This window comes from Pteropus vampyrus, unplaced genomic scaffold, assembly GCF_000151845.1.
Source record: "Pteropus vampyrus isolate Shadow unplaced genomic scaffold, Pvam_2.0 Scaffold147, whole genome shotgun sequence".
Lineage (NCBI taxonomy): Eukaryota > Metazoa > Chordata > Mammalia > Chiroptera > Pteropodidae > Pteropus > Pteropus vampyrus.
Genome location: NW_011888928.1, coordinates 2,410,976 through 2,424,791, shown reverse-complemented (window position 1 = coordinate 2,424,791; position 13,816 = coordinate 2,410,976). Strand labels below are relative to the sequence as shown.

The 13,816-nt window shown below is 50.7% G+C and overlaps 1 protein-coding gene across 1 annotated transcript in view; it reads right to left on the bottom strand.

Moving 5' to 3' along the window:
• ADA (adenosine deaminase) overlaps positions 1–4,951 on the bottom strand; it is a 36,872-nt gene extending 31,921 nt beyond the window's left edge. The window contains exon 1 of the mRNA XM_023536052.1: positions 4,784–4,951. Within this exon, the coding sequence (XP_023391820.1) occupies positions 4,784–4,816 (33 nt within the window). The 5' untranslated portion in view covers positions 4,817–4,951. The remainder of the gene's footprint in view (positions 1–4,783) is intronic.
• Between the last annotated feature and the right edge of the window lie 8,865 nt (positions 4,952–13,816).

Below are 13,816 nucleotides of genomic sequence, written 5' to 3'. Positions count from 1 at the left end.
TTGCCCAAGGTCACCCATCCTCTTTCGGGGTCTATCCCAGACTACTTCTCCCCAGGGCTCCCCATGCCCCCCAAACACATCACTGTTGTTTCCATCCCACTGACTTTGAAATTCACTTACTATGTCTATCTCTTCTACTATTAGTTTCCTAAAAGCAGGGACTTCATGTGATCATGCTGAACCCTCGGGCCCTAGAACAGGGCCTGGCACAGCAAAAAGTGTTCCTCCTCTCCCTGTCCTAGGTCAGCAGTGCTGTGTCCTCTCTCTGCCTCAAGGAAGGGGCTGACCTACCTCTGTGGGCTCGGCCCAGAACCCAGACAAAGCGGAGTGTCCAGGGTTGCCTGACCAGCCCCTGGAACCTGGGCACTGCAGTTGGAACCTGGATGACCCACGTTACCCATTGAGGGGCAGACGTCCCCCCATTCTTAGTCCTGCTCTTACCGATGAGCTGAGAAGTGCTAGGGGGCAGAGCCGCCATGGCCTCTCATCTGACTTTTGGGGTGAGGTCGGGAGAGAGACCAACCCTGGGGCTGACAAATTGTTTCAGCCACACCTCCTCCGGGAAGTCCCCCGGGCTCAGCCCCATCTTGGCTCCAGAAGCTCTGAGGTACAGAAGGGGCAGAGCAGTTCCTCAGAGCTTTCTGCTGACTTGGGACCTGACTGAGCTCTGTTGCTGCTGTGAGCTTCCCCAGAGGTTTCATGGAAGTCAAGGTGTGTCTTCAGCCAGGGGGACATGGGATGAGAGCCTCAGAACTCAGCACAGTTGTCCCCATTTTATAGGTGAGAAGACCGAGGCTCAGAGAGATTAAAGAACGTGCCTTACATCACAGACTGAGTGCCACAGCCAGGATGCTGTTTGACCCATGAACCACAATCAGAAGTCATAACCACAATAGACCCACTTCATCCTGCCTATCGGTGCTAAGTCAGTGCTGGTAAAATCTGAGTAGAATCATCAATAACCATGAGGAGGATGATCGATAACAGCCAGCATTGGTGTGCCCCCCATCTCAGCTAGGCCTGTACTTGGTGTTTTATGCAGGGTGGATACACATTTGATCCCCATTTTACAGATGGGCAAACTGAGGCACAGAGAAGTAACTCACTTGGGCTCCTGAAAATAAGTAGGGATCAGCACTCAGATCCAGTTGGCCTGGCCCCAGCTGGTGCCCAAGTTTAAACTCCTTGTCTCTCTCTGTGGTCACAGGACACGAGTCTGTTTCCTCCTCTACTTTGCTGCTCTGGGCCTGAGAACCCTAAAGGGTGAGGTGAGCCTGCCCCCAACACACTGGGTAAATATAGATTCGAAACTCACTCTGGCCCCCTGGCCTACTCTTCTCTCCTGTCCAAAGCAAGGCCGTAGGCCTGCCCTTCCCTGCTACAGGGGACACTCCTTAGGGCAACTGGGCTCCTTCCGACCCAGACCAAGCCCACCCGAGGTCAGATATGGAATCAGGAGGCTGGCTGGTGTCCCCTGCTTTGCTGTGTGACCAGACACTTCCTCTCTCCGGGCTTCCACGAAACCCAGTCTCTGTTCCCTTCCCTCCTAACTGCCACACGAGTTGTAACGGTAAAGCGGCTCTTCCCTGGGGCATTTTTATTTTAACAGGTGGCTCTGGTAACTGCAAAAGCACAGACAGTCCAAAGCAGTACTGGCGATGGGCTTTGTGGCAGGAAGATGACCGGCAAGAGACGGGGCAGGTGGAGAGGCTTCCCAGAGTCCATTGCAGCCCCCACTGCAGTCCCGGGGAGGAAATGAAGACCTCAGGGCCTGCCGCTTGTCAGCCCACACCAATCAGTACATCAAATTCCCCCCAGATCATGATAACACCATGATCTTCGGGTTATCAGCTCATTTTACACAGAAGGAAGCTGGAGTTCAGGAAGCTGTCCACCTGAGCTCTTAAACCTGCTAAGGAGCAAGACAGGAGTTCCACTCCAATCTATCTGAAGTTCAAGGCTGCCCTGATTCTAACTCCTGCCCCACAAAGTGGGAATGGCAAGCTAGCCAAGCAGGTAACTGCATCCATGTCAGTTTCAGGTAGATCTGGGTTCAAGTCTAACTCTGCTGCTTCCTGGCTGTGTGACTTTGGCAAGTTCCTTCCCCTCTCTGAGCCCGTTTCCTCATATGTAAATGAAGAGACTAGGATCTAACCACAGAGGGCTGTCCTGAGCATTAAATGAGTGAATACATGCAAAGCAGTTGGAACGATGCCTAATTCAGAGTAAATATTCAAATATGAGAAAGATTTAGTCCCAATTCTCCTCGGCATCAGAAAGAGGCAGTTTAGAAACCATGCAGTTCCAACCTGGGCCAGCTCACTCGCCAGTCTACAGCCTGGAGGCTGATTTTGAGTAGCCTTGAGCAAGTCACTTCACCTCTCCAGGCCTCAGTTTCCTCATCTATAAATAAGGAAAACATCTGCATTGTCAAGTTGTCCAGAGAATTCTGTGCGATAAATCACGGAAGGTACCAGATACCCACAAACATTCAAATGACAGCCGTTATTATGATAACAGGCATGTGATCAGCATTGCCCTCCCTGACAAAGAACTTCCGAGTGCCCCAAGCATTTGTGGGGATGAGGTAATCAAACCAGGTGGGCAGCTGTTTTAAGGCCTTGCCATTCAAAGTGTGGTTTGTGTTTGTAGCAGCATTAGGGTCACCTGGGAACCGATCAGAAGTGTAGCATCTCAGCCCCAACCCTAGACCTCCGATTCAGTCTGAAAATGAACAGAAGTCAGGTGATTTGAGGACACTGTGTATACGTGAAGTTCGGAAAACACTGCCCTGTTCTACCTTCTTAAAGCTGGCCAAGTACTGGGTCTCACCTGAGGCAGATAGGAGAAGCCAGAAAGGCCTGCACTTGAGGCACTGGCACCTCCACCCCCACAGGCCTCTGCAGAGGTAGTTGAGGAAAGCTAGTTAGGGGCACAGGAATTTGAAGCCAGTCCCTGCTGGGCTCAAACTCCAGCTGGGCTACCTCCTTGCTGTGTGATCTTCCTAGCCTGCTTCATCCCTGTGCCTCTGTTTCTCCATTTGTAAAACAGAATGACACCAGCTACCTCAGAGTCACTATTATCAATTAATGCGGGTAATGTGTTCAAAATGGTGCCTGGCACAGAGCAATAATTCAACTCAATAAGCACCAGCTACTCAGCTACTAATACTAGTGATTATTCTCCGCCACACCATGGGAAGGCGGGGAGCTGGTTCTGGGTTAGTGGCTCTGAGACTCATGCTCCTTCTGGCTTCCCCTGCTCAGGCACATTCCCTCCTCACGGAAACATAAAATTTATCACACCTCATGTACATAGTGACACTACGTTCACCTTCAAACATCCCTCGTTAACCTCCAGACACCCCGCAAGCAGGTGAAACCCATTTCCCGGGTGTAGAAATGGAGGCCCAGAGAGGGGAAATGACATGACAGCTTGAATCAGAGGGTTGGGCGAGGCTAAAAATTGGTGATAACAGTAACAGTCCCTGCCCCACGGGGTCGTAAAAGTGTTACAAGGATTGAATTGGAGCATAAAGCAACTTCTATAGAAATGTTACCTTTTATTCATCTCCATACTCCCGTTTCACTCCCAATCAAGGTGTTTTGTCTGTTGCCTTGGGATTCATGACAGGGTACGGTGGTCCCCCAGCCCAAGAGCAGAGGGAAGCCAAAAACAGTTAAAAAAAAAAAAAAAAAGGCCTTCAGAGGAAAAGCTGATGGGGCACAGGCATCCTGACAAGGTGTGGAGGAGGAGGCCTGGGGTGGGGAGGAGGGCTGCCCCAGCTCTCCCACATCTGGCAGGAAGTAGCTGAGCATTTGCCCTGTGGTGGCTGCATCAGCAGTGGGGGAGGCTAGGCCTTATCCCCCCGGGGTCTCCCCTTCCTTTCTGTCTCCTCACACACACCCCAACATTCGCGACTTCTGCTGTCATCACTCACACCTGTTTCTCAGATGGGTAAGTTGAAGCAGACTGAGGCTCGCTCCTTCCCCTGACCACCCCCAGCAGTCTCAAATGCTCCTAGCAGATGCATTCCGCTAGGCAGCCATCTGGGTTGCTCCCCTCCCTGGATGGAATCTCAGTGCTCTGAAGCCCAACAAGGGGGCCTGAACTCTGCCTGACACCACAGTTCCCAGGACACCACAGCCGGTGGGAGGAGGGACAAGAGAGTATCCCTTGGGGCAAGTGAACCTTACCGGGGTCCAAGACCTATGGTTCACCCAAACCCTCTGCTCCTGGTGGCGGGATGGGGGTGGGTGGGGGGCGCTGCTCCCCCCTCCTCCCTTCTCTGGCATGGCTTGAGGTTCTGCATCCACAAACCTAGGCTCCTAGGCACTGACAAAACCATCAGTGTTAGAGTTTAAAGCTGTTTACTTCCACGGAGCGCTCAGTCCCACTAGATATGAGTGAAGACCCGGGACCCCACATTACAGCTGAGGTTCAGAGAGGTCAAGCCCGCTGCCTAAGGTCACACAGCCGCTCAGCGCCCGTGATGCTAGGATGCCCACCTGACAGACGCTGAAACCGAGACGAGGGGAGCCAAGTCAGAGGCAGGGGGCCAGCGAGGGGTGCCTCTGGGTTCGAGACCCTCTCTCCCTCGCTGTCTTCTCATTAAACAGCCCAGAGGCAGAAGAGGGTCTGAGCTGAGGGGAGAAGGCGCCTGCAGGGGTTCCATTCGCTTCCGCGGCGTGGATGCCTCTAAGCCCTCCGGCCAGACAAGGAACCGGAACCCGGAGCCGGAGCCGGAGCCGGAGCCCGCGCCCCCACCCGCGCCCGCGCTCACTTTGGGCTTGTCGAAGGCGGGCGTCTGGGTCATGGTGCCAGCGTGCGACCTGGCGCTGCTCCCTCCGCTGAAGGCCGGTGGTCTCCGTGGGATCCGCGGCGGGTGCGCTTTCCCGGGGGTTCACAGGGACTGCGGCCCACCACGCTCCACTTAACCCGGCCGGCCCCGCCCCGGCCCCGCCCCCGCCCCGCCCCCTGCCCGCGCGGGCCCTGCCCCTGGACCGAGCCCCCCCGCCGTGCCCGGCTGCTTATTTCCTGGAATTCCCTCCCTGCATCGGGGACAAACACTAGTCCCTTCGGGGCCGCGGCCCCGCCAAAAACTCTGGCCCCGGGACTCCGGGTTGCAGCCACTTGCGGGCTCAGGCTCCAGCCGCCCGGCCGGGCTCTGCCTGGCCCGAGTGTGCCAGGCCCGAGCTGGAAGCCAGGAGCACGTGAGCAACACAAACCTTGTGGGGCTTGCACTCTACTGCGCGAGACGCAGGCTCATCACACAATCACACAACATAAGCGTGTAATTAGGGAGCTTTAATGGAGACCAGCTGTGGCCTGCAGGTCTGGGAGGGCTTCTCTGCGGACCTGAAGAAGTTGATGGGGTGTAGGGGTTGGGGGCTGGTGGAAGAGGACAGTCCAGGTGGAGAGGCCATCCTGTGTGAGAGACCTCGGGGAGCTGGGGAATGAGAGGAAGCGGGGGCGGGACACAGCCCATCCCCTCCCAGGCATTTCCCCCTGAGAAACCTGCCAGCATGCAGCAGAGAAGGTGTAGGCAATGTTCACACGTGCACTGTTCGTAATAGTAAAAACATGGGAAACACCACAGAAGCTCATCTGCAGACGAGTGGGCAAATAAACTGTGAAATATTCACACCGTGGAATATTATACAGCAGTGAAATTGAATGAACTTCAGATGCAGACACAGCAACGCAGATCTATCTCAGAAATAACGCTGAGTGAAAAAAATAAGTCGCAGAAAACTGTATTCACTGTGGTGCAACTTTTAGAATGTATAATAAAAGCAAACCCCCCAATATGCATATTTAGACACAGGCATTGGAAGAAAAAAAATTTTTTAAGGAAAAGATAAACACAAATTTGAAAAGAATGGTTATCTCAGGTGAATAGATCAGGAGAGGGGAGGAGCCTGCAGGTACATTCAGGTTATTGGTAATGTTCCAGTGCTTGGGTAGGATGGTGGTTTATTTCATTATACTGTGAATGAATGAATGAATAAATGAATGAATGAAAAAGAGGGTGGGAGAATGGAGGGCAAAGGGCTAGAAAGCCAGATGAGAACTAGATCACACAGGGCCTGCGGGACATGGTGAGGTCTTTCCCCTGAGAGTGCTGGAAAATCAGCAGAGGCTTTTAAGTGGACACAAGAGAGGATCAAACTTTATTTGGAAAAAATATCCTCCAGCTACTCAAAGTGTGGTCTAGGGATCATTATCACCTTCCATGTCACCTGGGAGCTGATTAGAACTGCAGACTCTCAGACCTACTCAACTGGAATCTGTGTTTTAAAGAGATACCCACATGGCTCGTGCGCATGTTGCAGGTTAAGGCTGGGCTTGCTGCTGGGAGGGGAGGGCATTGCAGAGGGACCAGCGCAAGTCTGGGAGACCAGGAAGGAGGCAATAGCAGAACTCCAGGTAGAGATGCTGGTGACGGCAGGGGAGATGGAGAAATTGTATTCAAGCTACATTTAAGGGGTAAAATCAGCTTGGGTTGGGTTGTATGTGGGAGTGAGGCAGAGTGCTGGTCAAAAATGATTCTTCCGATACATTGTGGAAACCAGAGGAGTTTTCGTAAGACCCTTTCCTGGCTCTCTGTGTTACTCAGGGTAAATCACCATGGCTGCATTTATTAAGACATACTTGGAGCAGGTACTCTGAGAAGCTCGCTATAAGCACTATCTCATTTAATCTTTACAACAGTTCCATGAAGTAGGAACTGATCTCATTTTACAGATGAAAACACCGAGCCTCAGCAAGAAACAGCCTGACTGGCACACGTGTTGTAAGTAGGAGACCTGGGATTTGAATTTGAAGGTGACGCCAGAGCTTTCGCTCTCCACATTTTTCCTATCGCCACAGCCCCTGCCATGACATTCAAGTCCCTCTCCAATGTCAGTCCCATCCCTTCCTAGCACATTCCTCGACCTGGATGACTTGTTGGTCGATTAAAGGTGACACAAGTCCTTTGCTCTTTCTCCCATTGTGAGATGGAGTCTAATTTTCCTCCTTGTGTACCTGGGCTGGACCGAGTGACTTGTTTGCCTGATAGAACAAGTGACATTCGTGGACTTTGAGTCTAGGTCATAAGAAGCCTTGCAGCTTCCACTGAGGCCTCTCGAACGTTCTCTCTGGGAACCCCAAGTCGCAATGTAGGAAGTCCAACTACCCTAGGACCGTCGCACGAAACAATCCACATGTAGTCACTGCAGTTGACAATTCATCTGATCATACCTTCCGCCACCACCATCAAGGGACCAAACACTAGTGAAGCCATGTTGGACCCTCCAGACTGGAACAGTTGCCAACTGAATATGTGACTTCAGTCATGCCATGTGGAACAAAAGAACTAACCCAGCTGACCCAGCCCACACTCCAGACCTGCAGAAGTGTGACATATAATAAAATGTTATTTGAAGCCACTAAGTCTTGGGGTAGGTTGTTACGCAGCAGTAGATAATAGGGGTGCTGGCTCCTACCCACCTCAGCCCCTCTAGGATCTGATGCTCCTGACTCCATCCTGACACCTGGAGAAGCCTTTTCCCAGATCCCAGATCCTGGACTATTAAAATTCTGCTTTCCAAGCAGTTCAAACACAAAAGAAAATAATCTGTCTGTATAATGCAAATCCTTTGTTTACTTGTGCTCCGCTCAGGTGCCCTTTACCCTTCTGCACGCTGCTCTGTGCCAGGCAGGCAGCCTGACCGCTGTGGAAATACCTGTCAGCTCCCTTGACCTCTGGCTTCTGGTTGGGTTTGGCGGATGGACGGAGGGGGGGGGCATCAGCTGGAGGACAGAAGGTGGGAGGAGGGGGAGATCAGGATGTTTATTCCCGTTCTGCCCCTTGCACAGTCACTGGGTTAACTATCTCTCAGCCAAGGCCCTGGCTCCTGGCAGGTGGTCCTCTCCATCCCTTTCTTGAAAGGCAATGATTCCTTTGTTACTAGCCTCAGGCTACTGCAACACTCTTTACTGGTTCCCCAGAAGCAGAGTTTGCGACAAAGATTAATGTGCAGGTAGTTGATTTGGGGAGAGAAGGGGAGTGTAGAAGACAGGAAGTGAGAGAAGCCAATATGAGCAGGTTACCAGACCCGGCACCTGGAGCTCAAGCCTTTGAGGGGGAGACGATGTAGAATACATCTGTGTTAACCCAACTGAGGAGCGAGGAAGGTTTATCCGCCATCACCCTCTCACATTGTTTGGGAGCTGCTTCCCGGATGTGAACTTACTTCTTGGTACTCTTAGCTTCCTCAACACACTGGATTAGCTTGCTCCCATGGCTAGAAAACACCCACAGGAGAGAGAGGGGGAAGTAGAGGGGGAAGGAGAGAAGGAGAAAGGGAGAGGGGAGAGAGAGAGAGAGAGGTGGACAGACAGACTCAGCTGTCATGCAGAGGTGATGCTGAGCATGGGTGGGCACTGACAGCTATACCCACCCACACTTTTGTGAATAATTTTTTATTTTCGGCTTTATTGAGGTACAACTGATAAATAAGATGGTAAGATACTTAAAGTGTTCAGTGTGATGATTTTATATATGTATATATACACTGCGAAAGGATTCCCCCCATCGATTTACTTAACACACCCATCACATATTTACCTCTTTTTTTGGTGGGAGTGAGAACATTTAAGTTCTACTCTCCTAGCAAATTTCAGTTATACAATAGTGTTATCAACCATAGTCATCAGGTTATACATGAGATCCTCAGACCTTATTCATCTTAAAACTAAAAGTAAATAATTCCTCTCCTCAATTAACTCCGTTTGAGTTTGTCACCTGGTTCCTGCCAGGATCCTGGGTGGAACAGGCTGGTCTTGAACTTCTCCATGTCAATACACAGTAGGCCAATGTCTACAGAGTTGGAAGAAGGATGGAGAAGGCTGCCTTTCCAAAAATGTATTATCTACATAGCATGTCACTCCTATGTGAAGACAAGACAGCTATAGTCTCAAACGTGCAGGAATTCTAACTCTTATATATCCTTCCTGAAAAATCTAGTTCAAGATCTAATTCCAGCCAACAAAAAGAAGCAAATGCAAACAGAATTAATGAATAAGAATGCCCTAATCTGAAACAATTCGTACCGTCAGGAGTATTATCTCCAGTTAAGACTGCAGTTGTGACAATAGCATTGGTAACTTAGTGCTACACCACCGAAAAAAAATTGTTAAAGTCGTGAAGGAGGAACGTTATGTAATGAACAGAATCAGACTTTCAAGGCAGATGTATCAGTCAGGGTAATCCTAGCTACTGTAACTCATAGAATGTTACAATACCTGGCAAATATGCCAGAAATAAGAGTTCTTGCTCATATAACAATTCTGGGTGGGTGGCCACTCTCTGCTCAGTCCTTCTGGGTCTGAGTCTACATGTGGGTCTCAAGGTTGCCCTGGGGGTCATCTTTATTCCAGCCATTCAGAAGAGAGAAAGGGTATCAAGGAATGTTTGGGGTTCTGAGGGGCCGGGCTCACATTCAGGCATCACGGCTGGGTCATGTGGCCACACAGAACTGCAGGGGAGACTGGGAAAGACACCCAATAGCATGGCTGAAAGGAGCGTGAGGATGTGGGTGAGCTTCTAGCATCTCTGCTGGAGTGGGAACGCATCTTCCTCGAGGAAGCCCTTACTCCCCTTCCCAGAAAATTTGTCATCATCGTCTGTGTATTGGAGAGTCATGTGGCCTTGTCTAACCTTTCCAGCCAGGTGGATGGTCTTCACAGGTAGGACAGGTTCAACTTCTCCCAGACCTCCAGCCCTGACTGAGGGCCTGGTGGACAGTAGGAGTTTGCTATGTGTTGAAGGAATGATGGAATATAAATGGGCAATTCAGTTCATTGTCCTCAAGCTTGAGATATATAGGAAGCCCTCACCTGAGTATTATCTGTATCTGGTCCTGTGCAGGGCTCAGGCTGCCTTGGGTTAAAGGAAGGCAAGTTGATGCTTAGGGGAAAGGGTAGACCAATTAATCTCTTCCCAGCCCACATACTCATACAAAATACATGTCGCGATAGCTATTATTTATCGAGCTGGTCACCATGAGAAGGAATTCACATATGTGATTTCATTTAAGTCCTCCCGGCAGCCCTGGTCGGTAAGCACTATGATCATCTCCATTCATTGGTGGAGAAACCAACACTCAAAGTGGTCACGCTAGTGAGAGATGAAGCTTGAATTTGGGTGTGAATACGCCTGGACCTCAGAGTTTGTGCTCAGTATCCAGGAGAAATCAGGGTAGGTTGGTCAGCAGCCAGGTCTGGGGGCAGAGCCATGGGAGGGTGGGTCACTTCATTCATTCGGCACACAGTTCACTGGGCTGGCCCCGCCCCGGGCACTGAGGATACAGAGAAAAAACCCGCTCTCTGATTGGTTTGCTCGCAGTACTGCAGGAGAGCCGGCGTCATCGATTTGATACAGTATGACAAGGGTCATTAAATATTTCTTCCTCCTTGGCGCTACGGTCTTCCTCTGTGAACTTCGGGCAAGTGATCGGAAAGCCAAGGGTCGCACAGGCAAGTGCTGACAGAGCAGGCATGGAATGCAGACAGTCCAGAGTCTTGGTTCCACTTCTCACGCTTCTGTGACTTGGGGCAAGTTCCCTCTGCGCCTTAAATTCCTCATCTGTCGAGTGGGGATAACACATATAATCCTGAGCTCAGAGGATAACATACAGATATACCTAACTCACAGGACGACTCACATACACACCTAGCTCATGGGACCGCGCAGGCATACGGAGCTCAGAGGAGAGCAACGGAAGTGGGGTCTGTGCCCTAGGGGAGCAGACGCCCTGGTTAAATGCTGCCATGCTAAGATACGATTTCAGTGACGCCAGATCCCGCAGTTATTCAAGAATGGCCAGAAACCGCGATTTTAATGTTTAAAACATGTCCAAATATCTCCTAATTTTAAAACTTTGCATGAGCTAAAGAATACGTTTGTGGGTCGGATTTTGCCCCTGTGGACTCAATAAGTAAGGTCTCTGCTGATTCTGATCTTCTAGGATCTATGACTAGGAAAGAGCACAAAGGGGTCCCCAACTCATATTTATCAGTCAGAATTATGCACACAACATAAAATCCTAAAATAACAGTAACAAAAAGAAGTTTATTTCTCAGTCATGTAAAGAAGTCCAAAGGTGGGCAATGCGTGGCTGGTACAGCACCTCTGGGACTCTGGTGCCTTCCATCTCTCTACTCTGCCATCCCCAGTATATCCTCATTGTCCAGTATAGCTGCTGGCACACTGGCCATCACGTCAGCCGTCCAGAGAGTAAAGTGGAAGAAGAGCTTTCTTCTTTAAAGATACTTCCTGATATTCTCACAACAAATTTCACTTACATAGTCATATGGCCACTCCTAATTGCAAAGGAGACTGGGAAATGTCTTGAGTCTGGAAAGCAAGGTAGCTAGCTAAAAAGGGGGTTCTGTTAATAACGAAGAAGCGGATAGTAAATATTGGAAGGGAACGAGCCATACCTGCCGCCTCACACACCCTGGCTTTGTGAGGAGAGTGTGCGGGTCTGTGGAGGGGTGTTATCAGACAGCCGGACTCTGCTGTCCATGTGTTTGAGCCTCTTCCTGACCAAGAAGAGAACAAGACAGAAAGAGTCCATCTTTCTGGGACCCTCAACACACAGGGCTCTGTTTCTCCCTCTCTGAATCCGGGCATGTTTCCTTCCTGACTCCACAGCCCCAGCCCTGCTTCTCAAGGGCAGGGGCCTCGCCTCAATCTTCTTTACACCCCGACAGGCCTGGGCAGACTTGTGGTGGGTGGATGTGAGTCCCTGGTGTGGCTCATTCCGGAGAAGTCAGATGTGGGCTTGACTGAGTCATTCATTTCTAAGTTGTGATATCAGAGTAACTCTCCCTGCAAGACAGGAATATACCCGCCGTGTTTACAATGGAGTCCAAAGTCAATGCTCAAGGGGGAAGCCTGAAAGGGTCACACTTGTCCTTGCAAACCCCTTAGGCAGGTGTCAGGTTGGACACAGACACACTGCTGCTGGGTGAACCTGACACAGCCAGCACTTCCTCCAGGGTTCCTCCCCGTGTCTTGGTTAAGTGTTCCTGGTTTGTGTTGAGAAGCCATGTTGTGTTGGACAATATGTATTTTCAGACCTTACAATCCCCCTCAGTGGGTTGTGATGCTCACGATGCTTGTAGCGGGGAGAGGCACATGGTCCCCAAGATGTAGAGTGACCAACCAGCCTCGGTGCAATGGGACTGAGAAATTTCCAGGGATGCAGGACTTTCTGTCCAAAAACCAGGCAAGTCCCAGGGCAAACTGGGATGGTTGGTCACCCTATGAGACCGCCTGTCACAGCAGGCTCACTCCTCAAACACCCTCTTGGGACTGTCCTTGTTGCGCATGCAGCTTTAAAATGGTAATTCCGTGCTGTTTAGGACCCCGCTTACCCTCCCCACCTCACCTAGCAAGGCCAGTGGCGGAGTGGTTCAGAGGTGGGATCTAGAACCAGAAAGTCTGGGTCCAAACCCCAGCTCCATCACTCACCAGCTGAGAAGCAAGTCACTTCACCTCTCTCTGCCTCAGTTTCCTCATCTATAAAATGGAAATAAGAACAACTTTACCCCATAGGGTTATTGCAGAGATTGAGTTAACAGATGTAAAGCATTTAGAATGTACTCAGGCTGCAGTCCCTTGTCTAAAACCCAAATGTCTCAGGGCCTTCATAAGTTTGGGGATTTTGAGAGCTTGGGGGTTTAAAAGGCACATGTCACACGTCACATAACACAGCAGTGGGGTCTGGGTTAGCCTCCCATGACTAAACACAGTAGTATTTCTGCAGAGAATAGGGTATGAATAGTCACACATCTGTTCATGTTCAAGTTAGGTTTTGGCCACCAAATGGATTTCAGTGGTAAACAATTATTTTGTTCAGAACGTTCTGGCCCTCAGAAGTGCAGGCCAGGGTTGTAGACCCACGTGACGGTTTGCCGTTATTATCATTCATGCACATCTGGTGAAACTGCCACGCAATCACTTCTTGAGGACAACTCAGAACTATTGTGACCGAGGCTCCCGTGGGTTCATGGGATTTTCTAGCGGCGCCAACAGCTCTGAACAACTGTGGAAGGCTAGGGGACACACCCTTTTCTTCTTTCTCTACCCAGGCTCTCAATTTAGTGATTTCTCCCCGTTCCTTTCAATGTGGTGATGGTGGTGAGTGGGGAGGTTGCAAATTCAAGTCTCCCAGAGCCTTTCCTATGTCCAAGCTGGGGGAGCCAGCAGGGCCCCCGTGTGGGAGGTGGACATAAGCCGTGGAGAAATGATGAGTAAGCCAAGTTTCTGGCAAAGCTGCTGTGGGTTCCAGGAAGTGATCTGGTCTAGGCGGCAGAGAGAATGGCCAAAGAGGGGTTCGTGGCCCCTCAGGAGCCCCCTGGGCGCCCGCAGACACTGTCGCACTTGCAGAAAAGGGTGCAAATGGGAATCTGGATGCTTCCTTAGTTGGGGTACATTTGTTCTGAGCACTCCAAGAAATGCGTGGTGGACAGGCGCTCAAAGTATTAAGGAGTTATAGTGGCTATGAGAGGGGAGGAGAAGCCCCCCACCCCCACAGCCACAGAGAGAAGGCTCATCTGGAACCCACCTCCACACCTTGCAGAGCAGCCTCCCCGCCCTGCCACGAAGATGTTCCTGGTGCAGTGACCTCGCCATGGGATTATTTTACAAGTTCATTTCTTTCAGGATTTGAATTTCTGGGAGGGAAAATTGGTTCCTGCTTTTTGTCAGTGGAGCTCTGCAGTCAAGGACATGGGCCCCTTCCCACAGGGAGAGGGAAAA